The 25,497-nt window shown below is 37.5% G+C and overlaps 3 protein-coding genes across 6 annotated transcripts; 2 read left to right on the plus strand and 1 right to left on the minus strand.

The window, feature by feature from the left end:
- Positions 1-17,836, minus strand: iho1 (interactor of HORMAD1 1). 4 transcript variants are annotated; one of them, XM_088090493.1, is made up of 8 exons: positions 17,590-17,836; positions 4,516-4,581; positions 3,860-3,998; positions 1,917-2,053; positions 1,743-1,791; positions 1,568-1,652; positions 1,143-1,258; positions 12-1,020 (listed from the first exon to the last, which is right to left on the minus strand). In XM_088090493.1, exons 2-8 carry the CDS (start codon positions 4,566-4,568, stop codon positions 271-273), a joined length of 1,329 nt encoding a protein of 442 aa, XP_087946619.1. In that variant the 5' UTR covers positions 4,569-4,581; positions 17,590-17,836; the 3' UTR covers positions 12-270. The 4 variants fall into 4 exon arrangements, with proteins under 4 accessions (XP_087946625.1, XP_087946624.1, XP_087946619.1 ...); XM_088090488.1 differs by lacking the exon at positions 17,590-17,836 and adding an exon at positions 4,881-4,970; XM_088090498.1 differs by lacking the exon at positions 4,516-4,581 and having other exon boundaries at positions 10-1,020.
- On the plus strand, positions 5,560-14,049 carry c2h1orf159 (chromosome 2 C1orf159 homolog). Its single transcript, XM_042511286.2, has 9 exons — positions 5,560-5,767; positions 7,995-8,075; positions 8,164-8,248; positions 8,764-8,859; positions 8,954-9,010; positions 10,359-10,493; positions 10,640-10,665; positions 10,845-10,869; positions 11,392-14,049. The coding sequence occupies exons 2-9, from the start codon at positions 8,004-8,006 to the stop codon at positions 11,493-11,495; spliced, it is 600 nt and encodes a 199-aa protein (XP_042367220.1). The 5' UTR covers positions 5,560-5,767; positions 7,995-8,003; the 3' UTR covers positions 11,496-14,049.
- On the plus strand, positions 15,828-25,475 carry perm1b (PPARGC1 and ESRR induced regulator, muscle 1b). The gene is made up of 4 exons (XM_042497088.2): positions 15,828-15,952; positions 18,667-21,515; positions 21,619-21,735; positions 22,537-25,475. The coding sequence occupies exons 2-4, from the start codon at positions 18,692-18,694 to the stop codon at positions 22,620-22,622; spliced, it is 3,027 nt and encodes a 1,008-aa protein (XP_042353022.2). The 5' UTR covers positions 15,828-15,952; positions 18,667-18,691; the 3' UTR covers positions 22,623-25,475.
- The last annotated feature ends 22 nt before the right edge of the window (positions 25,476-25,497 follow it).

The following is a 25,497-nucleotide window of genomic DNA, read 5'->3' on the forward strand; positions in this document are numbered from 1 at the left end:
TCCATCTCTAGAAAAACTTTTCTATTTGTGTTTTTGTAGGTTAGTTTGTTCTAAACGCATTTGTCATTAGTGCTTTGTTTACACCACTCCATGGCTTGTCCACCACAACTTTAGCACAAAAAAATATTTACATATTTATTTGTTAAAAAACAGAATAACTCTAACTCATATAACATAGGTCACAAGTGATAAATATAACAAAAATGTCTGGCTTTTACTCCAAATATAAGAATGCTGATTCTTCACTCTTTTGACTTATTAACTCATCCTCTAAAAGCCAAAACCAAAATCGCAATCCATGTTAAACAACTGCCAGAGGCCTTCATGTTTCTCTGGGGTTCTGTCTGTCTTGGACTCAGCTGAGACTTTCTCTAAGATGGACTCGACCCCTGGGAGGCATTCAGAGCTGTTGCTATCCTGAGACCAGGAGCTGAGAGGGGTGATGAGACATCCCTCAGCAATGGATCTCACCTCCTTTTTTGTGGGTATCTGACACTGTGTGTTAAGGCTGTTCTGGCCGGTTACCGTGTTTGGATCACGACACTCAGAGAGAGGCGTCGGAACATTCAGATTTTTGTCACAGTTTATGAGAGGTTTACGGTTTTCATCTGTGACAGTGCGCTTGCTTCTCTGTGAGAGCACCAGTGCCCTCTTTTTTAACCTCTTATGGCCACTCAGAGGGAATTTCCTCTTTCCTGTGATGCAGCTGCGATCCTGATGGGAAACTTCAGCCTGATTGTGTTCAAGGTTGTATGACTTACGCGTAAGCTGTGTGCTTTCAAGCTTGTTGTCCCGCAGGATGTCGTAGGATGGCTGATCTGGCTCTGGTGACGTCTGGATGGCACTGTCTGTCACTCTCTCAGAGCTTGATTTGGCTGAGTGCTCTGAGACAAAGGTGTTGAGCAGCTTCAGACCCTCTTCAAGCAGGTTTCGTTGTCTCTCCTGCTCCTCTCTCTGACACTCCAGACTACTCTTCAAGCTCTGCAGGTTTGAACAAACTTCTGCAGAGGGGGGCCCACTCTAAATGGCAAAAATCTACAGTTATTCTGATAACTAAGCAGAAAAAAATATTACACAAAATCTACTTTCACCTCATTGAAACTGCAGCAATCATGAGCTTAAGCTACTTATATACTATTCACCTTTTGCACCCCGTCCTCCAGTTTAGCCATCATCTCTTCGTGGGAGATCACTTTATTCAGCAAAGTCTCAAACTGCTGGGAAATGTCACTCTGAAGACTGTTCAGATTACTTTGCACTGGGATGAATGAATGAAAAGATTAAAATGCACATTAAAAAAAATCTGCATCTCTTTTCATGCACTGAAAAGCAAAACATTTTTTAAAAAATGTATTGAACCATATAGTAATTTTTCAAAGTTAAAGATTATGTGTGACCATAGACTGTATATGTGTGTGACAAATGTTTAATCTTTGGGCAAATAGCACCCTCTAATGGCAATAATAAATTACTAATACTCACTGCCTTTTTTTATTTACTAAGTTGACCGCATCTTCAGTATGCAGAGAGCAAGTCCAAATGTATATCAGCAAATTAGTAAACTTACTTGTTGATGCAAAATTCTCAAATTTTTGGAGGACCGTTTGGCACACAGCAGCATTTCTCTCTGTACCAGCGACCAGTTGTTGGATCTGAAAAACATGGAAGCATTTTTTAACTTGTTTCATCCATAAAGAGGAGCTGAATAATTAAAAAGCAACAGAAAGGACTCCCACACTTACATTGTTGAGAGTTTCCCGAAAATGATTACACTCTTTGGCTAAAATATCACTGTTAAAGCACATGAACACATGTAACAAGAAGTGAATTAGGCATATGTTTGTTTATTTTTTAAAAATCTTATATTTATAAATTCAGGGTGAGTTGCATGTTATGTTGTTAATACAGAAAAGTACCTGTCAGATTTTTCTTTAGCCCTTTTCCTGTCATCTTCAAATTTATCCAGTAATCCAAAAGCTTTGCTCTTGTCTTTTAAATCTCCAAACAGGAGAGGTTTTGCATGATAATTGCTTGTAAACTTTGGGTCACTTCCCTAAATGAAAGAAAAGAAAGACAAAGAACTATGATGAGTGCATACAATTGTATTAATCCTCACTCAGATTATGTAAGTAGTAAGTTTTGTGTTTAAGTTTTCCATAATTGTTAACCTCCAAATAGAAAACAATTTATTCAAAGACACATGTGATCTCCTGAATTACTACATGAAATCATGATGGCCCATTTATAAGGTATAGTTCTGATTTTTTAACAACGGTTGTATGAGGCAACTTATCTATAGTCGGTGTATCACCTACAGTAGATGTCTTTTGGAATGACCCCAGTTTGAAAAAGCTGTAAGACTATGGACACAGACACCAAGTAATGCACCGTGGTGGACGGGGACAGCAACAAAACATTTTTTAAGCCACTGGAAAATGAAAACAGTGAAAATATTCTCAATAGTGTCAACGTAAAGTCATATTGATTTTTTTTAATTGGGACATTTTTTTAAGTGGCGGAAATATGCTTTGTTGTTGTTAACCCCGTCCACAGCAGTGCATTGCAGAGCTTCTGTGTCGCCACTCCTGCCTGCTTAATAAAACATTTATGATGTCTCAGAGTATATATGTCATATTGCCAAAACCCACAACCATCTCATGTGTTGTGATTCAAATGGTTGGTTAATTTCATCTATCTAGATCTTCATAATGTTAAGTTGTTATGTTATGTTACTAAAGGACCAAAAGCCAAATGGTGGCAGCCCAAGACAGGGTTTCTACAGTTTAAGGCAACTTAAATTTATGATTTTTTAAGACTTACTGCAATGAAACTTTGACTAATTTTGCAAAAAAACAAAATCGAAGGCAAAAAACATGAGCCGAATCAATAACTTAGGGTTAGAGACAGTTTTGAAAAATATTTGCTGTGACATAAACACAATTTCTTAGGTGAAGTTAAAAAGTTAAATAATATACTTCAAATGCTGAAAAAAAAGTAAAACATTCTAGAGGGAAACATGTAAAACAATTAACACATAATACTACCATTAAAGTATCAACTTGGTTTGCTTTGAAAAATTCATTTTTTAAAGACTTATTTGAGACATTTTAAAGCCAATTAAGGTCTTACTTTTAGGAAGTCAATGCCTTTTAAGACTTAAATGATCTGTGGGAATCCTGCCCATAAATAGTATCACTTGGTCTTTGTGACTTTTCTAGCAGAACAACACATTTGCTGATACCCCCCATCAGCATTTAGAGTTTAACCTTCGTGTAAATAATCATGCCATTAACTCAGAGGTGAACAGTCATGTCCAAAGTCCAACCAATTTTACATGGACCTTAGCTTGTCTTTCAAAATATACTATATGATGAACACTATTGGTTAATAGTGTTCATATACTACTATTGGTATACTATTGGTTAATAGTGTAATAGTGCAATATTGGTTAATCAAGCAAGATTGCTTAACATTTATTTTCATTGACTTCATATTGACCAGACATGCGCCAAGTAGGAACTATGTAGGCAAAACTTGTGTGTTTTTATAAGTAGACTGTGAAGAAGCAAACAAACGGTCACCTAACGCCAGATATTTGCTGTTGAATAGCAGACATGGCCACGTCAAAAAACTTAAAGTCGAAAACAAGGGCTGCTTCTTTAAGAAACAGTGGAAAGATGTGTAAGTTTTCACTTAAAAAAATCAAACAGTTGCATTTGTGTCATTTGTATACGATTTTTTTTTTAAATATCTCACATGAAGAGACAATTGGCCAGGTATTTCCACATTATCTAATCTGGCCCCCTTTCTAAAAAGTTTGGATACCCCTGATTTAGAATATGACATTGATAAATCTCACCTCTTGTGAACTTTGTTGGGAGGCCCTGGATGACATACTCATATCTTGAGAATTGCCTTGAGAATTTTCCTGCCAAAACTGAGACCCAAAGAAAACCTGAGAGTCTGTGAAACTGGAGTAGCCGCTGGTAGACACATTTCTGTTGATTGTTTGAATGAGCAAAGAAAACATTAACACACAATTTGTTAGTTCAACAACAGAGAAAATATGTTTGCAGAAATCACACACATACACACACAAATAAAGGGGGTTGATGTTCAAAAAGGTGTGAAATCTTTTAGACTGTGATACTTTAACTCTTTAAAACTTGAGCAAATTGGTTTGATTTCTTTCAAAAACAAGGGGAGAAGGCATGGCACAAAAAATAGCAAAAATTAGTTTAAAGAGAGATTAAAAAAATATCTATGTACGCATTATTCCCTATAGAATAATTTTTAAAAATAAAATTATAATAATTAATATAATTTATTTTCAGGTCATTTTCTTGTTACCTTTTACTAATTTCTTGCAATGTGCAGGACATTTCATTCCAAGTTGGTCACTGCCGTTTACCCCATGTTTTCATCGTCAAACAAATCAATTAACCAAGGGTTAAATAGCTTGCAAAAGAGAACTGTTTTCGATCGAGGTTAAGTCGCAAAGTTAATGTAACAAACCTGCTTCCAGTGGGGATGCTCAGCATTTCTTTTATGCTCCTCATATGATTCATTGCGTTTGAACACCTGTTTGTAAAAATAAAACATTAGCAACAACTGTAACAAGCTAAGATATGTCTGGATCATCAGTTCAGCTGCTGACAGATGTATTGCGAGAGAGCGTTAATTAGCATTAATGCTAATCCAGAACGGGCTTTACTAACTAACTTTAATTAACATGAAATCAATTTAAACCAAAGATTTCGTGAACTGTTTGGCTTGAAAATCCTGTCAGACCTCAACCACATGCTCGTCAGCTTAAGTTTAGTCGTGTACAACAGTTTACATGGATTAAAAAGCGACTAAATGTTTTTAAATAGACTCACAGTTAGCATAACGTTGTAACTACAGCGGAAGGGAGCGTCGAAAACACGGCCGGCAGTGCGCTCGCGAGGATTTAAATCACCCGCCGCGTGACCTCCAGGCTGCATTCAGGGACCGTCGGATAAATAAAATCAAAACAAACATGACAAGGGTTTTTTGTTTTTGAGATTTTTTTAATTGTTTATTGTCTGGCTCTACCAACATTTATTTTTTCAGCAAATATATATTTATGGGCTATTCCAGAATTAGGGGTTTATTTCAAGTATATATAAAATTGGAAAACAAAATAGTAAGGATTTTTTTCCATAAAACTTTTTAAATTCTCATAGAACACTTAAATGTAACATTTTCAGTATTTGCTGATCTTACACATTTAATGTTTATAATATTTATTCTGGAAATCAGTGTCCTAACAGCACAATCAAAAAGGTTTTAAATGTTTGACTGTTTTGACTCAAATAAAAAAAGTTTGACCCCTATAATCTTTATGCAGTCTGCAAATATTTATCAATATTATCATTATAATTATATCTATTATTAGTTATTGGTGTAGTATATTGTAATAGTCATTTGAATCTTAATTTGTATTTTTATTTGTTTTATTTTGTTTTGTTTTATTTAGACTTTTTCAAGAAGGGGGTGTTGATGAAGCATAAACAAGGACAGGATTTTATTTTGAAAAATTGGACCCGGAAGTATCCATGCTAAATGAAAGCACATAGCTATGAACTACGCACTGTAGGACAGTCTGTGTGTCTGAAGGTGTGTTGAAGACAAATCTGTCCAAATTGTGGGTGATTTTCTGATCGGACCTGTGTGGCGGACCTGACCCGACGCTGATCAAACCACACCGAGCAGTTTGGTCAGGCCAGAGCCTGGCGTTTGGCTGGTGAGTTAACTTTTTGTGATGTGCAGCTGCTCAGTCTGTGATTGCAAACACAACCCGATAATGTATAACAGATGTAAATAGATCTGCAAATCTTCTTCTCCAACGCTGACATAGGTGCTTTAGCTCTGACTGCGGGCGCAATCGCGATTTAACTTCATCCCAGTGACAGGTGCTAGCTAGCTAAACACCTTGGTTGTTTCCTGTGTGACTCAACTGACGTGAGCACATTTCATGCCGTTTTCTGAGACATTAAATTTGCTTAACGCTTTACCCTTTAAATTATGTTGCATTAGAAATTAAGCCGTGAGTATGTTTTAATTCTTGCGGTTGTGTGTGACTTATCTGTATAGTTTGGATGCAGCTCTGATCAATATCAAACATGTGTGACCTCCTCAGACAGGAGGTAATTTTCACTTGTTAAATTTATAATATGAGCCAAGTAAAGGCAGTTACAATACACCAGTGATACTCAATTTACGGCCCAAATCTAGCTCCCAACAGGGTGGCCGATGGCCCCTGAATCATTTTCTGTTAAAAACTTTAAAAAAAAATTGATACACAAAGGGAATTATTTTTGTACTTATGGTATACATGAGGTGCAAAAACAGCATTAAAATAGAGCTAGTTCATCAAAAAGGTGCCAGTGGAGAATGCCTTGCACCCCTGACAGAGGTCCTAGCCAAGCTCCTAATGTCCTAAAATCATAGAAATGCCCTATAATCGTGGAAAGGTCCTAAAATTCTAGAGAAGTCTTAAACTTCTAGAAACGTTCTGAAATCCAAAAAAGGTCCTATAATCCTAGAAACATACTGTAATCCTGGAAATGCCCTAAAATTGGAGAAATTTCCTAAAATCCTAGAAACATCCTAAAATCTGAGAAATGTGCAAAAGTTCTAGATATGTCTTAAAATCCTAGAAACACTTATGAAGCTGCTGTGAGTGGCCCCTCCTGTCATTCTGCAAAAGTGGCCCCCAGGCAAAGCAAGTTGAGTGTTCCTGCAATAGACTTTGTCTTTCTAGGAGACAAATTTGGACACCTAAAGTCCTTATTGTGTTACACTGTTTCGTGACATGTGGAAGGACACAAAACGTAAAAAGGGACTGTTCCTTCTTTCTGAGAGGGAAGGGGTGGTGCAAAAAGGGGGAGGCATGTCAAATATTTTGGGTGTTTTTTTTATTTTGGCTCAGGGGAGGGGCACACAACTTCATGGTTCTATTTTATATTTATTTTACAGCTGATTTTTTAAAGAAAACATGCTGGTTTGGAAGGGTTTTTTAAAAATTAAAAAAAACCCACCAAAATTACATTAATTATTATAGCCATAAATTGTAAAAACAGAAATTATCTTTGGATTTTCACATTTCTGACAGGCATTGACCACATTGTGTTGGAGGAACCCTTTCATCAAAAAAGAAGTAATATTTCATTAAAATCATTTTATTCTACATGTCTTATCTACATTTATTTCCAAATACATTGCATGAACTAACCAGAATGCATGGCATAAATAAAAAATCAAGGCTTTTTTAATCTCCAAGATTTCATCATCAACTTTAAACTTTTAAACATCAAAGGGTTTTTAAAATCTAACAGATAATTTATGGTGGAGGGAGGGTCATATATTTTCCACCAGTCACTCAGTGAGGCTCAAGGAAAAATTATGTAGTTTCAGGAAAGGTCACAAAAAAACACATACAAACAACAAAGCCGCCCCTTCCTCTGCTAAATATAGTACAGTCCCTAAGGGATGTGTTCAATTTGTTGATTTTTTTTAAACCAGTGCAGAATCAGCAAGATAGATGCTCCAGTTTTGGTCTCAGTTGTGTTGAGAAATAAGTTGGTTTTTTTTAATACAAATGCCCTTTTTTATTTACAGGCAGCCATAAAATATTAAATGCTGTCAACATACTTTTAACCTTACAAGAACTTTGTCCAAATTAAATAGAGGCAATAATTGTCAAAGTTTGGATTCAAATCACAAGTATGTGATGCCCATGATACCAATTTTTAATCAGTATGAGACACCAAAAAGCTTGATATACAACCTTTGTGATTACATTTTGTTCAGTCGTAAACAGCTGAATTATTGTGGTTTTCCTGATGATAAGGTTTATTTATTAGATAAATATCCAGCCAGTTAAATACTGTTTTGTTTGATCGGTATTTGTGCTTCAGTGTGCCTCGTCAGAGTCACTGATGTGAATCTGATACTGTTTGATCTTTCAGGGTTTGAATATGGCTCTGTCATTCCTTCTGGTCTTGGCTGCAACTGTGATTCTGATCAGACCAGAGACACCTGTGACTAAGGTAAAAAAAAAAAAAGTAGATGTGTCTCAGCCTAAGGGCCGATGTAAGCCACGTTCACCGATTTGTTCACGTGTTGTTCTGTCTGTAGGCTTTACATCAGAACTCACTCGAGTGCTGCGGCGAGAAACAGAGAGCCAACAATTCGTGTTCAAATGACACCCACTGTGAACCAGGTAATGCAGATGTTTTCAGACAGCTCTGATTAAATTTGCACAAAGGTTACAACAGTATGAGATTTTCACAATTTGATAACTTTCTCAAAAAAATTGCGGTTTCACTGTATCACAGTAATACAGAACTAATATTATCATTCAGAAAGACCCTTGAAAAAACCCAGAAAGACAGCGAAAGGACAGAAACAGCCTGTAAAAATCCCTGTGCCACATGGTGCTTTTATCATTGGCAACGTGTAAAAAAAAGAAAACAACCTCTTTGTTTTTTGTTCATTTTGAAGTGGTAAATTTAAAACTGAATTAGTTTGGCAAAATCTCCTGGTGAGTACCAGCAACATGCCATGAATACAGTTTATCAAGAAATTAATGTAGAAAAAATGGTAGAAGCATAAACATTTTTCATGTTCAGTCTTTTCTCATGTCTGTTTAATTGCAGGGTGAAACTAATGATTTCTCAGCACATGCATATCAAAGGGCAAAAGCAGTGAAATGTGTTCTTGTTTTGGCTTCTTCAGGGTGCTTTTTGCGTGTTCTTGAGAACAGCAACACTGTTTGCATATTCTGTGACTCAGCAGCTGTGGATTTGGAGAACATAACAATCTGCACCTACAGTAAGGACGGAGAACTGTCTGTTTGTAAGCAGAAATCTGAATGTTGCATTGTAGCATGTTTTTTTTCATCTTGCCCTTTTTTTGTGCTCACTAGACTATACAGTGGAGAGGAAAAATCACACAACCGTAACTACTGTCATTCCTAAAATTGGTAAGCTATCAAATCCACTGTCATTATCAACTGATTTACTTATTTCCTTATCTATGAATAATATTTTTTCTTGGTCTTGACTGTAACTGTCTACAGGTCTGAATTATTAGGAAATAAAAAAATCTGTTTCAAGCAAATGTCTTTAAAGAGAATCAAAGAACCAACTTGAGGGGGTAAAATATCACATATAGTCGTTGTTTATGATAATGAGTTTGACATTTAAAGCTGGGCTAGGCAGTTTTGTTTAGTTTTGTTATTGGGAAAAAATCCCATAATGAACTTTGAGCATATTGTAACTCAAGTGGACTGAGAGAAAATTAGACTTCTACCCCTCCTCGACTCTGTTTAATTGCTTTAGAAAATTTAGGCTGAGACGGGAGATTTTGGCCAATTGCAGGTCAGAGATGGGGCATTCATAATGGCTGATCTACAAAAGCAGATGCACTCACTCCGCAAAATCTGGGGACCAAAATATCCCCCAAAGTACACCGCCCAGAAAACTACTGATTGACTTGAAGCAGTCTCAGTCAACTGATGAGTCCTTGACTGATGATTTGAGCCTCCGACTTTCAAGGGGCAGCACTAAGGTAGCTTATGTCAGATAGACCCTTGAATCACAGTGTGTCCCCCGCCTCACTCCCCATCACTACAGACCACCTGCCACCTGCTACAGACCACCACCAGCAGCTCCGGAGACAGATCCCCCAGTCAGTGACTGCAGCAACCCGAATCCAGCCAGTGCAAACCCCAGCTCCCTGCCAGATCAGCAAACTTACTGTTGCTGCAGGTACACAGGTTAGATTCAGCGTCGCCACTGGCCACCAGCTCGCTGTGACACTTGAGGGTGTGGGGGTTTGCACTTGCAAAATTCAAGTAGCGACAGCTGCTGACTTAAGGACCGTCTCCCAAGCTGCTGTCGGTCTCATTGCAGGAAAGCAGTTAACAGCGGAGCGAGGCGAAAGGACTCAGTTAGCTAATTCTTCGCAATTGCAAGATTGAGCTGTATGACTGCGCTGCACGCAACCGTTCAATGTAAAAAGATAAAATGAATGTACAGGAAGCGGTGGGTTACTGTATGATTTGCGTGCATGTGCCCATGGTCGTCTGGTGGGAGGGACTTGGGACGGAGAGGGGACGGCTACAGGAGGAGGCTGGAGTTTCAATTTCTGCCATCATTTTTTCTTTTTTTTGGGCCTGTTCCAGATTTGTGCTTACCCCAGCCCTAAGATGGATAATAGAGTATTACGCATGTTCATAGGTAACGAGCAGTGTATCATACAAGAGTAAATATCCGCAGCACCAAGATCTCATCAGTTGCTTCCTGTTTTGTGTTAATGTTTCTGAGCAGGAGGGCCAGGTGTGGCAGCCTCTCTTCTTCTGGGAACACTGCTGATCAGCCTGTTCCTGATCCTCTCTGTCGCCTCCTTTTTCTACCTCAAACGCTCCAATCGGCTCCCAGGCATCTTTTACCGCCGCAACAAGGGTGAGCACTACGCAGCTAATTACCCACCACAGCCATTAAAATTATTATTATAAAGCGTGGAAGTGCTTCGATAACATGGAAAACACAATTTTACTGCAATGCTTTCAGTCAAACTGAAATGTAAAATATTGTGTGCACTTTTACAGCCTTCATATTCCAACCAAGTGAGACAGTAAGTCCATTTTATTTTTTGTTCATAGCCAATCACAATGCAATTGCATTTGGAGCCTTGTGTAGAGACTGAATGTATTTATTGTAGCCTCAGCAGTGATCTCTTGAAGTACAAAGACACTTCTCTCTCTCACACGTCTCAGAGGGATGGTTATAATTTCTGTTTTTCCTTTCCCCTAGGCTGTCATGATCCCCTCCTCGACAGGTAAGACGACTTCATTGTCTTAATCTGCAAACTACCTGTTATGAAACAGTGACCTCGCTGAACAGGTTGTAAGATTATGTGAAGCTTTTGAGAAATGCAGAGCAGTCAAAACAAGACACGCAAGTGTTTGGCAACGTTGGCGAGGAGTGTTAGAGGAAGGGCATGTTTGCTTTTAAAAAAAATAACCAAAATGACACAAATCATCACAACCAGAATCTGTAAGAACAGAAATTATCATTGGATTTTCAAGTTTAAAGAAGTCCATGAACTAATTAGTGGGTATGCTGAAATGATGTTTAAAAAAAAGAGTTGTGTTATGTTTAAAAAATTCTGGGCACGTGGGGCAAAGAAAAAAAAGAGATTTGGGTTCTTGACCATGTGTGGGAACACTGTTAAAAGCGCAAAACAAAAAGATAAAGAGGGTATGACAGAGTGCAATGTCTCCAGTGTCTCCTCTGTCTCCTCTGTCTCCTCTTGTTTATGGTGATTATATGTTCCCTTTTGTTTGTGTTTGCTTTGAAGTGAGGAAGCCGAGATATGTCAGAAGGGAGCGGCCCTCTGCAACATCAACACTGAACAGCGCCACAGTGCCCACCACATCCACCACCCAAGATTATAATGTGTAGGAGGAGGAGGAGGAGGAGGAGGAGGAGGAGGAGGAGGTAGGACAGAGAACGCTCAGGAAAGATTTTCTAATCATGTGAAGGCTCAGCAGTGTGAAGAAAGACTCATACGTAGGTGGCCATATTTAACTGTAGTTGCTTCTGCTGCACTCTTGTCACTAGGGCTGTTACTTTTTCTCTTTTTAATAGTGAAAAAGTATCTGGTAAATAACCTGCCAAAGTCTCTGACATATATATTTTTTTCCACATGATAACTTGATTTTCCCAGAAAAAAATAGTTTCAGTATTTCTCTGTAAATTTGAAGCATCGTAGTTGGGTTCGTGTTTTCCTCCCACTCATGCAGCACTCCAGGATCATTCCTTTTGTTTTTAAGTCTAATCACTGTTATAAAGCTGTTTTATCTGCTGTTTAAAGTGTCTGTTTAGGTGCGATAACTTGAAATGGTGGGTTTCATGAAAATGTGGACCTGTCTGTCAAAGGAATAGTTAAAATTTTGCAAAAGCTCTACAGTTCACTAATTAACACATATGTTTCTTTTGATGTACAGGCTGGACTATTCCAGTGAATTATTGTTTTTCCACTTTGGTTTTTGTTCAGCTTAAAGGCACAGTTCATCCCAAAATGAAACATACACATTTTGTCGTTTTGGTGCGAGTTGCAGAATGCTGGAGATGTCTGCTTTGTCTCCAGTATAATGGAATTAGATGGCGCTCAGTTTGTGGTGCTCAAATAGCCCAAAAAATTATATTTGAAGACTGAATAGTCAATATCAATGATATATCATATATCAACAGAGGACGACACTGTCACGAGCCTCTCATCCATGAGTAGACGCACGCTTTCTGCTGCACAGTGATACGGTTGGTGGGTGTAGTTTGGTTGGGAAAAAATAGTTCCTATTTGAAACTGCTCACAGTAAGGTCTGTGGATTTTTAACAATAATCGGGTCATAATATCTGGAAAGAGACATTGCTGTTGAGTTTTTCAAATGTACTTATTTTGGCGCTTTGAGCACCATAAGCTGAATGCCATCTAGTTCCAGAAAATTGGAGAGAAGTCAGATGTCACCACAGCTGATATCTCACACCAGGGGACTCACACCAAAACAGGCTGGTTTGATAAATAGCGCTAAAAGTAAGAGGAAGAATATGTATTTTGGATTTAAGGATGAATTGCTCCTTTAAATAAGATGTCATGTGTTAATTATTGTGCTTTAGAGATGCTGGTAGGTGGATTTTGCTAAGCTAAAAAGCTGCTGGCTACATGGTGTCAATGTTCTTATAAAACTCTCTGCAAGAAAATAAGTACATTTCTCGAATTGTCAAACTATTCCTTTAAAGCAAAGAATTATGAAGCCAGTGACTAAGTTGAATAACAGTCTTTTTTTGGGGGGGGGGGACAAAGTGACAGCCCAGTGACATCTGATATTAGTCTGTGTTAGCTTATTAGTTTTTTTTACATGTGTGATATTTATTTGCATCCATGAAGTGTGCACTGAGTTTTACTGATTAAAATCAGACCAAAATAGTAAATAATGTGTCTAATAACTATAGAGTTCTTCTGGTGGATCGGGACATTTTACAGAGCGTTACTGTAAGCGCTTTCTGAACGATTGTTTGATTGCTTTATGTGTTTTTATTATTGTGTTTGTATTTATTTATGTTGTTTGTGAGCTTAACCAAGGTGAATGTATTGCACAAGTCATGCATCATGAACTGCATTCCATGACAGACCCAGTCCAACATGAAAGAGGTGACGCTATTTTCAATAGCAAAATCTTGTTTTTTCCATCTTTAAAATGCCAATTTTATTCCAAAAAGTAGATGTAAAGTCTAACATATTTTTCTCACCAAACATAAAATTACTAAATCCTCGTGCACTTTATTTGTCTGAGGTCATCTGCTAAAGTTTGACCCTACTTTTTTTAAAGAAATAGCTGAAACATCTTGTTGCCATCAGGTGTGATTGAGATTTTTTTGTTGTTGTTATTGTATTGATGGCAACATTATAGTTGCACAGTGAAATGTACTTGACTACTATTAACTTTTGCCAAATGTTGTCTGACGAAGGTGGCGTTTACTGTGTGCCATTACTGTGATTACTGTGCCATTATGGGCTTTAAATGCAGCCAGAAAACATTTAGTCATGATGTGATGATTAACTGAATTATAATATCCAGTGGCCTTTACTGTACACAATCCTGACACAAGGCTAGATGTCCAAGTTTTATTTGCTACATTGTATTTAATTATATATAGTTTTATATCTCGACTACACTAAAGCGGTTTAAAGCCCTCTCCGTCTTCAGTAAATGTGAAGCAACATGTAGTGAACCAGATAAAAAGGCAGCCATCATTCCATGAAAATTCCCCCTTTTTTTTGCTTAATGTGTTTGCCGTTGTACAGACAACCCTAAGCTGAAAATGTGTACATATTGTTTTATACAGATGATGTATTGTTTTTGTAATAATGTATATATTCTACTTTCAGTGCCATGAAGAATGTTCTGAGGATGTGTGTAAATGTTTGGAGAAATAAAGCACCTTTCCATAATCACTGTTTTCCTCTGTGCACTTTTTGTGACACTAATTACACTTCGTATTATTCAAAGATAAATTCTTTTATGTTTCTTCTGTGATTCCTGCTGCTAATAATAAATCTCGGCCCACTATTTAAAAGACAAGAATTTATTATTTGTTGAGTTTATCAAATGGAGTCCTACCAGACAGGCAAATAAATGAATCAAAAATAAAGGTAGACTATTGAATTTATCTTTAATGTTAACATTAAAGTATGCGTACTACTTAGTTAAAGCTATTATTTGTCATTATTTCCCTAATGTAAACAACAGACACACTGTTTTTGTAATTGTGAAGAAGAAACTATGAAACATGTTTTTGTATATTGTTTTTACGTCACCTCTTTTTGGTTTAATTTACAAAAATACTTTTTAAAAAAAAAAGTCCCATTAAAAAAACTAGATATATTAATAACTTTAACCATCCCAGTTTCTTATCTGATGTAAAGTAAATCATTGATTTGATTATTATTTTAGCAAATTATAACATACACTAAATGATTTGGCTTAAAAGACTACCCTTCTTTTTCATATTTTTAAAAATTAAAATGTAAGATTGAAATGGACCAGTATAAGAGTGGTGTGTGACATTTTCAGTCCCCCTCTGCAAGTCCCTTTTCCTGTTTGGAGCCAGTTGTTTCGGATATCTCACCTTAACCTGACATCTGACCTCTTTCCTAAACTTTAACTTGACTTAACTTTTGTGCTGCTTTCAGACACCTTTCACAAGCAATTAAACCTTTGAACCCAGAGCATGTTAACGCACGTCAATGCATTTTCTTTCAAAAACATGGGGAAAAAGGTAGTGAAAAACTTGGTAAGAAATGTTCCAAATATATATATATATATATATATATATATATATATATATATATATATATATATATATATATATATATATATATAGTAACTCTATTTTTTATTTGTAGCTCTACTTTTTATTTGATTTGTATTTTTTGTCCAGTATATTAATATTTGTACAGTATATTGATCTTGATCTATTATATGTTATTGTTATCTATTGTATGTTATTCTATTTGACCTTTACCCTTTACCATGTACTGCTGCAAAACTTGAATTTCCCCTCTGGGGATCAATAAAGGATTATCTTATCTTATATTTATTTGTTTTTGCTTTCCTTTTTTTCTGATTAGTTTGTTTGTTTGTTTATATTTTTCTTTCCTTGTTTTGCTAAATTTCTGGTCATTTTCATTTAATTCAGAACTTGTAACGTTCGCCTGTGTTTTTGAAAGAGATCGAGCCAAATTACTCAGGTTACCAAGGTTTCCATTATGTGCTACAGCTGGGGAAACTCCACAATACAACAATCATGTTATTGATCTCAAAAGGTTTGAGCGTGTTTTGTGTATTAAAGACTTGAGACTAGAGCAAAATGTTAAAAACTCTTTGCTTACTGGGACTGTAATGACGCTGCAAAGTTTTGGGATAATAAAACCAAATATTTTGAGGGAGAAAAAAAATCTGATATACATAAATTTGAAAAAATATAAATATGCATGACTTCACAGAACCGACGACGTTTGCTAATGTCATTTTGAATAAATGCCCTATATATTTCTAAAATATCCATTAAATGTGTCCTTGAACCTCTATCATGTTGATAATGGAATTGATTACTGATCTCATCTCACCTCTAATAACTGTGAGAGGGCTTGTATTTTAGGGTACTGAAATGTCATGGCTCTGGTAGAAGGGGGACGGACGTTTGCAGCTACATGTGACTGGACGTACTACTCTATTTTTAACAGTTGAGTGCAAGGCCTCAGTCTGACATACACAAGGACAGACGGACATCAGAGCAGAAATGTCCCTGCAGGGAGAAAGTACCTTCAAACTGGACACTTCGTCCTTCTGCTACAGGTTGGTTCTCTTTGAGGAACACATTAGCATGAATGTGGCTGTATGCTTCATGTTGACAATGTAATAATAATGTAGACGAGACCTTTAATGACTTTGACGCTGAGCAGTTGAAACAAGGTCTGAGTGATCCTAATGACAGCTGAAAAATAGTGAAAAGCTCTTAACCTGCAGCTGAAACAACACTAAAAACGTGTTTTTTGATTAAATAAAAAAAAAGAATGATAGGAAATGAAGCAATTTTAAGTTAAGATCAGATTTTGATGTTTATATTGCATTGCATCAATGACGCACACTCAGCATGTTTGTTAAGCTGATGCAGTTTGTTTTGCCCTGACATTTCACAGCTGAATTTTTCATATCAGGTCATGTGATCAGAGTATTTTGGGGTCTGTTATGGATCTTGTGACCACGACGCTCCGGTGTTGCTTTGCTGCCCTCTGAGCTCTTCACCTTTCAGGCTTTGAACTAAAGCAGGAGTCTGTTTACGTTCTGCACAGAGGTTAATAATGACAGCTGATTACAGCAATGTTAAGCCTCATACAAATGCACGCTCTATATTTAACTCCAATGTGTTGATTGAACTTGAACTTTAACCCTGCGGGGATACCCAGAAACACAGGTGGGGGATTCAGGTCACATGACTTGACCTAAGTCAGACTCGCAAATTTGAGGACTTGCTTGACTAACATTGCTTAAAGACTCGGCTTAACTTTGACTTGGTGAATGACTGGAGAAAAATGACTTGAAAGATGATATTTATTTAAACAATATATATGCTTTTTTTTTTAAAAAAAAAAAAAATTGATTGATTTTGAATAAAAGCACACTCAAGCAACATTTAAAACAAGTAAAGCAGCACCTCACAGCCCTACACTTGTAACTGAACAGTTTTTTTTTTGTTTTTTTTACAGTAATATGTTAAGATTTGACATTATGTACATTTAGTCCTGATGAATTTAATGTATACTAACATGTTCTCTTGTTATTTGTTTTGTTGTTATTGTTATAATAATAATTATTATTATTATTAATATTTAGTTTACCATATTTAGTTTCTGCATAATTAGTATTTTATTTTGTTTTGGTAGTGAATTGGGTAAAGAGATAGGTAGGCAGGTAGGACCAGCATGCACCTGGGTGGGCAAAATGCTTTTTGTTTGTTTTAAAGCACAGCAAGAATGTTTGCTTGCTTGTTCGTGACTAAATAAATAAAAAAATAACCGCAATAACTTTGAATGGACATTGCAGCTCTTTTGCCTGCATACATGCTCATGGTGCGTCAGAGACCGATTGATTTTTTTATTTATTTATTTTAAGTTTTATTTTGATGTTTGCCGACAAATGGCTACAATATCTATGAGATCAAGCAATTTTGCATATACTCTTATGATTTCAATACCGCAATTGCTTGTTTTGTCTGTAAGTGTTTAATCTGTTGTCATGTCTTTTATATTTTGTGTCGACAAAATTTTTGTGTCGGGAAGAATAGATGATCTATGCATCAGGTACTGGGGATCCTGATAAAACCATAAATATGACTGGGTATTTTTGTGGCCTCTAATTAAGTCCTAAATAAACGCCCCAAGCTGTCATAGCGGTAAACATGATCAACTGGTTGTGTTTGTTTTGTTACTCACTGTTTGATGATCCAGGCTGCTTCAGATGGTTTAAGAGCTGACTGAGCTGAAGGAGGTGTGGAAAGTTGCTGAGTGAAGCTATTAACTGATTTTTCTGACTGTTGCGTCAAAGCGAAATAAAAAACCCAAACAAACACTCCCCAGAATAAACAGAACTTAAACTAAACACACGGCGGTTGTAGACTTTATCCTGGTGGTTCCTCCACAGTCGACTCATTTCAGCACACCTGTCTTTAATCAGAGCAGATGCCAGGCCAGGTGATGCATTTAAGTGATTTTTAAAAAAAGGAAATTGTAGGGCTTGCTAGAAATGGCTCTAACAGGCATTTTTATTGCAAGTACTTCAGTACTTTTACTTAATTTGACTCAGCAACTTTCATTTGTATTGGAGGAATATTTAACCAGGAGAATCTATATGTTTATTAAAGTAAGAGAGTTGTGTACTTTGTGCACCTCTGTTTATTAGTACTGAGTAAAAACAGAACGTGAACAGAATGGCAGATTATGAGATCTGGGAGTTTTTATTATTATCATTATTATTATTATTATTATTATTATTATTATTATTATTATTATTATTATTATTATTATTATTATTGGGGATTTTTTTTATTTTTGAAACATATATATATAGTCTACATATTTAGATCCTGGGCTACTGATAAAACATTCTGGGCCGATGGCCCTTTAAGTGGAGTGGAGTTATTATTATTATTATTATTACTACTGTTTTGTCTTTTAGACATGGATTGTGTAAATTGTTGTTCATTATTTTGAGAATGACTTTTTGCATTTCTACACAATGCAATGAATATCAATAAATGAAGAATCTGATGACAAAAGGGGAATGTTTATCTTATGTTAACTTATTAACTATCGGCTGGTCAAATGTTCACAGTTGATCAGATCATCAAATTTCATGCAACATGTGACTTGCTTGACTTATAGCAAAGACTCAACTGTCTTGATTCTTATCACGGTAACTCGAGACTTGCAACAGTTTATCATATTTCATACAAAATACATACATTTTCAACCTTCTAACACTGATCTTCTTTATGTTTTCTTTTTTTTCAGATTGAAAAGCATATGAGTTATCGAAATGGATGATTTGGAACACAGTATACACATTGCAGAGTATGACTGGACGACCTTCTGTGAGGAGAGCGAGGAGTGTGGTTGGCTGCAGCCCTCGCTCGCCTGCCCCGACAGCTCGAGTGATTCAGAGGATTTGGGAAACTCAAGTTTAGTGTTTGGTACGGGCCAGCAGGATCAGAGTTCTGCACAACTCTGCATAGAGGAAGAGAACTGCACAGGTTGTGTAAAGTATATATCGGTGCAGATTATTCAGAGTGGCTCAGGAGAAGATGATCTTACAACAAAAGAGGAGATACGCCTGGTTCATCCTGAAGAAAGCACCGTCAGCACAGTGGAGCTCATCACAGAGGAGGCACAAAATGAAACAACACTGCAAACTGAGCAACTAAATGTCCAGTGTTCAGATGCAGAATCATCAAAGCTGAAAAAAGATGGGGGTGTGCAAACGGAGAGTGAACTCAAATCCATACAGGAACCTGACCCGCTTTCTTGGAACCAAACAGAGCTAAATGTGAACGAACCGCACACCGCAGACAGAGCTGTGAGCTGTGAGGGCGTTAAGGGTGTCGTTTTAAGAGCAGAAAAAGAGCGCTGGTTTGTGACCGTGAACGACAGTCCTGCAAGACAGCGAGTACGCGGCGCCTCTGTGAAAAAAAAACGAAGACAAAAAAAACCTTGTAAGGATGATAACGTGTGCAGACCTGGGCAGGAGAGATCACATGAAAATGGGTTAAAGTTAGAGATAATGAAAGATAATGAGGGAGTTGCAGAATCTGTCAAACAAGCAAACCAAAAATCAGGAGGTAGTCCACATGCTGAAGAAGATCCTGAGAGCGTTCAGATGGGAGTCATTTCAGATTCATCGCAAATGTCTGGTGAAGAAGACGATATGTTAGAAAAACTGGTGATGTCTTATTTTCCCCAAAACTACATCACTGAGCCAACGACAGAGGGAAACAAACAAGACCCGAGCACCTCTGCAGCAACGCCCAACGACACATTTACACCCAAAGAACCATCACGGACAGACAGTGTGGAGTCTGACGAGCTTGAAGACGCCGTCGAGTTCCTCTCCTCTCACAGTTTTGATTCTGAAAGCTATCTGTCAGCTACCGAATCAATGGAGGAACTTCAGCATCTTCTCGTCGCACACCAGCAGTCATTTTCTCTGACAGAAAACAGCGATCTGTTCAGTCCGACTGAAAACACCAACGCTGCAGATACAGCGGACAGACCAGTGCATCCTTGTAACAGCACTCTCTCCTGCAACGTCACAGCTCCTGACTCTGAAGGTCATGAAAGCACTGACGTTGAGCCCAACCTAACATTTCCATCTGTTGGCCAAAGTGCTGACAAAACGCCAGACTCCACATGTGATAACGACACACACAGCACGCCGCTCTCAGATGCACCTGTACTCCAAAAACATGAAGTTAATCTTCAGGCATCTGGCAGCTCTTCAGGAGATCAGTGTCCCCCCGTTCCTGATTTAACTGTAACACCTTGCTCTGTGGCCAACAGCCCCGAAACATACGCCGAAGCCGCGGGCCACACTCGACCTGTGTACGCCATTTCAGCGTTTTGGGATGAAATGGAAAAATTGACAATAAATGACATTTTGCAGCTCAGGATGGGGAGAAGGACACCTCCCAGGGAAACAGTCACACCAATCGCAGACGATCACAGCTCCTCTGTGGACACTGTGGAGTTTAATTCGTCCGATGGTGGTCTGATGGATGCATCTGACACTGCTGACTCCGACTATTTCACACAGCCTGATGAATCCAAGCCTGATCGTTCAAGCTGTGAGTTTTCCACCTCTGATTTTGAGGAAGAGTACTGGCAGTTTCTTGGCACCAGCAGGAACCCGAGTCCTGACCCTCAAAGCAAAAGAAACACGAGTGACTCTCCTTTCTTTGCACACGAGGAAGAGGAGTCCACAAGCTCTGACGGAAAGGAGACGCCTGTTCCTTCAGAGGACTATGAAAGGAAATGTTTTGAAGACGAGGACTCAAATGCAAGTAAGCTTTCTTTGCAGAGACAGATTAAAAAAAGCAAAAGCATGCACAACGTACAAGCACTTAATAAAAAGGATTTATCTCTGCAGGAGCCTCTTAGAAATGATAAGAGCAGTATGTTTCTGAGCAGTTGTCCATCTCTGGAGGGAAACGTTGTTTTCAAAGCAAGCGACAATCTTGGAACACTCATATATGCACCTTGTCTAGATGAACATTATCAGATATCCTTCCCTGAAGTGTTTGAAAACTTTTTCAGAGAGGATACAACAAAGAGTGACTCCTGGTGTGTCGCCGTCTACAATCCAGAGGACATCTCAGTGGCTCCTGTCTTTGACTACACTCTTTGTACATTCAGAGATGAAACATCATTCTTCTCCCTCCAAGATTACCCACGCAGCGTGGAGAAACCCATCCCCATTTTCTCTTGTTCTCACCCCACCGTCAGAGAACTCACATTCCCAAATCCGGACTATGTTTTCATGAGTGCGGACTGCGGGGAAGAGGAGGACATCTCTCCAATCAGAATTGTGTCTCGCTCTTTCCTCCAGGGCGGTGACTGTAGGGCAGCGGCCCCATATGGATTCCTCAGTTGGAAAAGTTTGATGAGGAAGGTTCGCTTCCCCGACAAAGGTAGCATCTGGTGCGGGAGATCTGGTGCAGTGGTGTTCCCAGCTGAGGCTGAGAAAATCACCATCAAGTGTGCGGATCCACCAGTGACGGTGCTCACCGAGAGGCGGGTCTCTTTGACTCCTTCTCAGTTGTTTGGAGAGCTCGCTGTGCAGCAGAGGGTTTTGGAAGCTATACAGACAAGTAAGTCTGAGCACATACACATCACTGGATATAAAGAGAGCAAACCCGAAGAGGGACCACAAATTAAAAAAACGTTTTTTTTGCATGTTTATGTCTCTTTAAGGACGAGAGGGCATCTTCTCCACACTGAAGCAGTCAGACATGTGTTTGGTCTGTATTGCTTTTGCCTCCTGGGTGTTAAAATCCTCTGATCCAGAGGCTGCTGATGCCTGGAAAGCAGGTATGAATCTCCTTGCATTGATATTCAGCTAAAATCTGGTGTCTATAACACATTGAAGGCCCTAAAAACATATTTTCTCAGTCAGCTTCTTCCTGAAAGGTGTTGTCACATATTTCTGCGCACTAATTAGTTTAGCAAAACTGGATTTAAAAACTGACAACAGTTGGGTTTTTTTTTTTTTGTTCAATTTTTGAGTGCTGGACGCTTCATAAATAATTACAGAGAGAATTACAGAGAATATACATTTTCTTTAAAAAATACTTACATGTATACTGCACCACTATGTCAAGATAATTAATCTATAAAGAAAATATATAAATAAAAAAGAAATTGAAATATTAAAGACATTTTTTTCCTAAGCTGCTGCTTGAAGTACCAAAGAAGTGAGACGTTTTGCTTCCTCATCGTCTCAACTGAGAGTTGTGCAGTACTAATCAGGCATTCATGAGAAATTGTCAGTGCATATAGACAAAGTTTATGTGCTGAAGTGCAAGAGCGCATTTCAATTATCCTGGAAACGGGAGTTTAGTTGGTTGGTGTTAGAAGATTGAAAAACTCAAACTATATTTTGCACAGTTTGCCTCAAGTTAGAGAGCAAGGTAGATAAAACAGTAATTTTTTGAAAGCATGTTTCCCAAAAATGTTGCTGGATTGCCATAAGAAGAGCCTTCTTCTAGTGTATACCTTTAATATTTGAACCCACGTTTCCATGGGCTTTAAGTATTGAACACGAGGAGCATTGTAGGACTTGGTGAACTACATCCAGTTCTTCAAAGTAACCTTTAATGAATTCTTGTTCAGCTCTCCTAGCAAATGTGAGCGCACTGTCGGCCATCCAGTACCTGCGGCAGTACGTGAAGAAGAATCCTTCTCAAGATGACGCCTGACAATTATTCTCTTAACAAGAAAGAAGAGTCATTTCCAAACACTTTCACTTGGGTCCATCCATAAAAATATATCTGCTATTTATTACTTCTGATGTCTCAGTGTATGCATTGATTTTCAAGTTACAATACAGCGTGTAAAGGTAGATGTTTGCAAAGTGATTTTCAGCCTGAAGTGAGATGGACATTTTTATTTAAACTTTAAGTTTCCTATTGTCAATAGATTCCATAAAATAGACAAACTAACAATGAATTGATCCTGATTACAAATACAGTCTGTTACCAAAGTCTCCACAACAGAGACCCCCGTCACTTTATTACAATGAATTTGGACACTGTTGAGCGGGAATATTTAACTTGCTTTGCCCAGGGGCTCTGATGGGGTGTCCTAGGGATCCTCAGTAGGCACTTTTTTGAAATTGTAATTAAAAATAGCTCTATTTTGATGGTTTTTATGCACTCTGAAACCATATCTACATTCAAAGTACAATAAAAAAATCCTAGTGTGGCAGGCGGACCACCCTGCACTCTAACAGATAAACTGAATATCACTGCTGTAGAGTCTGTCCCACAGATATGATCCTGTTGCTGAAAATACTTAGTAGCAAATCAGCAGATGAAAATAGTTCCCATCAGATGCACTATTTCAAGATTCTAGATCAAGTTTCAAAGATTTATTCGTCACATTTTCATATTTTCAACATGTGCAATGAAATGTGGGGACATTTTCTACAGAAGATGTGCTAAAAGCCAAAATTTGCAATAAAAACTAATCCATATAAGAGTAAATATTAAGGGCTGGATAAACAAAACTTACTGGATAAAATTTTGAGGTAAAAAAAGATGTGTAATGTGAGAATTACAATGTCAAAGGGCATATTTTGAGTTTAGGAAAAATGTAACATATACAAATCACATTAGTAAACTGACTGTATAATAATTTAAAAAACAGTGTACACACGCAGAAACTGACATTATCCTCCTGGTTACATTTGCTGAGAACTACAGTGCCCAGTTCATTTGGGAATTATTTAGCTTTAAAAATCTATTATTTCATTTAATCAGTATACATGTGTGACCTGATAGGAAAAAACTGAGCTGAGAGCCAAAGACGGGTAAGTAATAAAGTATTGAGAGACGGACAAAGACTTGGTCTGGTGTTTTCATGGGATTTGCTGACAATAAGGAATTTAAAGCTTATGTCCAGTATTATCCTCTAAACGTTTAAATCATTTCAGCTGAATGTTAAACTTTTAATGACTGTTTTTTTCCATTTCTGAGTGAACTGATGTTTATATAAGGACCACGCTGTAAGCACAGAAGCTAATTATTTTTCACACCTGCTGTTTGTGAATGTCACGAGTGTGTATGTCATACAGCTGCAATCAAGCTGAGTTTTAATGGCTGCTTGCTTCTGAGCAGATGCAAAGTGAATGTGGGGCGTCTTTCTGTAAAGGATGACAAAAAGGGATGAGAACTTAGGAGAAAGTTGTCTTGCAGATACAACATTGGTCTGGTTTGTATGTATGTTGTAAGAGAAGGTTTAGTAGGTGACTGCTTGAGCTGTGCATGATGGGTAAGCGTTGTCTAAAACTGTGGTTCCCAAACTGTTTGGCTTTGTGTCCCTTTAATATAAAGCCATGTCTACTGACCTCTCATCACAGGCTGCGTGTGTTGTGTTGTGAACTGTTCTGAATGATTTTTTACATTCAGACAATTTTATTTAAATAGTATGTACAGGCCTGAAGAGGTAAAACTACACAAAATTTAACTACACAGAGAAGAACGTGACTCTGTATGGCAGATTTTTATTGTTTTTTTTTCCTCTGGTAATAAACTGCAGGAGCTGATAAATACCGGTGATTACTGCAGAGCAGTGATGGAAGGAGTATTCAGATCAGTAAATATACTAACAAAAAAAGCCCTGCATTGAAAATTTTATTTTAGTAAAAGTGAGTATAATCAGGAAACTGTACTTAAAGTACAAAAAGTAAAAGTATACAATTATTTTTATCTACTAAAAAAGAAGAAAGCTCAAAATTATTAACCAAATCGGAATAAAACCCATCCCAGGCACCTGAAAAATACTTAAATGTATCTCAAAATAGTTTGCAATTTTCTGTGAATTGACTGATTGATTCAACTGTCGCAGCTGTGCTTGTATAAACTCTTTGGTAATTTAATTCATAACAAACATATTTTAGAAACCCTTATGTTTTTTATGCAAAACATTTGATTTGTTAAGTAACTTTGGCTGTCAGATAAATGTAGTGAAGTAAAAGGTACAATATTTCCCTCTGAAATGTAGTGGAGTAAAAGAATAAAGTAGCATAAAAAGTTTAAATTTAAAGTACAAGTACCTCAAATTCACACTTAAATACAGTACTTGAGTGAATGTACTTAATTATATTCCACCACTGCTGCAGAGTCATTTGTGCCGGGAATAAATGCAGATTCTAACCTTTTCTGGTGCAAAAGTCAGATTTCGGTGAATTTTTTTTCCTGTAGAAAGGGACTTTAATTTAATCCAGCCCACCAGGTTGGGAACCATTGGCCTAAAATAGTGCGAATTGAAAAGGCCAAAATAAGCTTTAAAATTAGCTATTCAATATATTTGCCTGTACACATGAGCAAAATAAAACTGACACATCTGTTAGGTGTTGCTGTCTCAGACACGTTCATGTATTACCTCTAAATTATCTGCTGTCACATTCTGTGTGAAGATCTATAAGCAAATGGTTGTTGCCAGAAAACATTTTCATATCTCTTGTCAAACAAGACCGGGTACATATGATTTTACATATATGACATATGCTGTGCAATAAATGATTTAACACAATAAAACCATCAAACTCCTCTCTGTCTAAGTTGATGTGTG

Source organism: Plectropomus leopardus, chromosome 2 (assembly GCF_026936395.1).
Source record: "Plectropomus leopardus strain MGB_pleo_1.0 chromosome 2, ASM2693639v1, whole genome shotgun sequence".
NCBI lineage: Eukaryota > Metazoa > Chordata > Actinopteri > Perciformes > Serranidae > Plectropomus > Plectropomus leopardus.

Excerpts from the sequence above, each read along its gene's own strand:
- iho1 (XM_088090493.1), bottom strand. The coding sequence starts at position 4,568 with ATGAATCATATGAGGAGCATAAAAGAAATGCTGAGCATCCCCACTGGA. Across the intron at positions 1,653-1,742 it reads TTCGGGAAACTCTCAACAAT|ATCCAACAACTGGTCGCTGG; the intron begins GTAAGTGTGGGA and ends CATGTTTTTCAG. Across the intron at positions 1,259-1,567 it reads TGAGAATTTTGCATCAACAA|TGCAAAGTAATCTGAACAGT; the intron begins GTAAGTTTACTA and ends CATTCATCCCAG.
- c2h1orf159 (XM_042511286.2), top strand. The coding sequence starts at position 8,004 with ATGGCTCTGTCATTCCTTCTGGTCTTGGCTGCAACTGTGATTCTGATC. Across the intron at positions 8,249-8,763 it reads TGACACCCACTGTGAACCAG|GGTGCTTTTTGCGTGTTCTT; the intron begins GTAATGCAGATG and ends TGGCTTCTTCAG. Across the intron at positions 9,011-10,358 it reads TACTGTCATTCCTAAAATTG|GAGGGCCAGGTGTGGCAGCC; the intron begins GTAAGCTATCAA and ends GTTTCTGAGCAG.
- perm1b (XM_042497088.2), top strand. The coding sequence starts at position 18,692 with ATGGATGATTTGGAACACAGTATACACATTGCAGAGTATGACTGGACG. Across the intron at positions 21,516-21,618 it reads TTTGGAAGCTATACAGACAA|GACGAGAGGGCATCTTCTCC; the intron begins GTAAGTCTGAGC and ends TGTCTCTTTAAG. Across the intron at positions 21,736-22,536 it reads TGCTGATGCCTGGAAAGCAG|CTCTCCTAGCAAATGTGAGC; the intron begins GTATGAATCTCC and ends ATTCTTGTTCAG.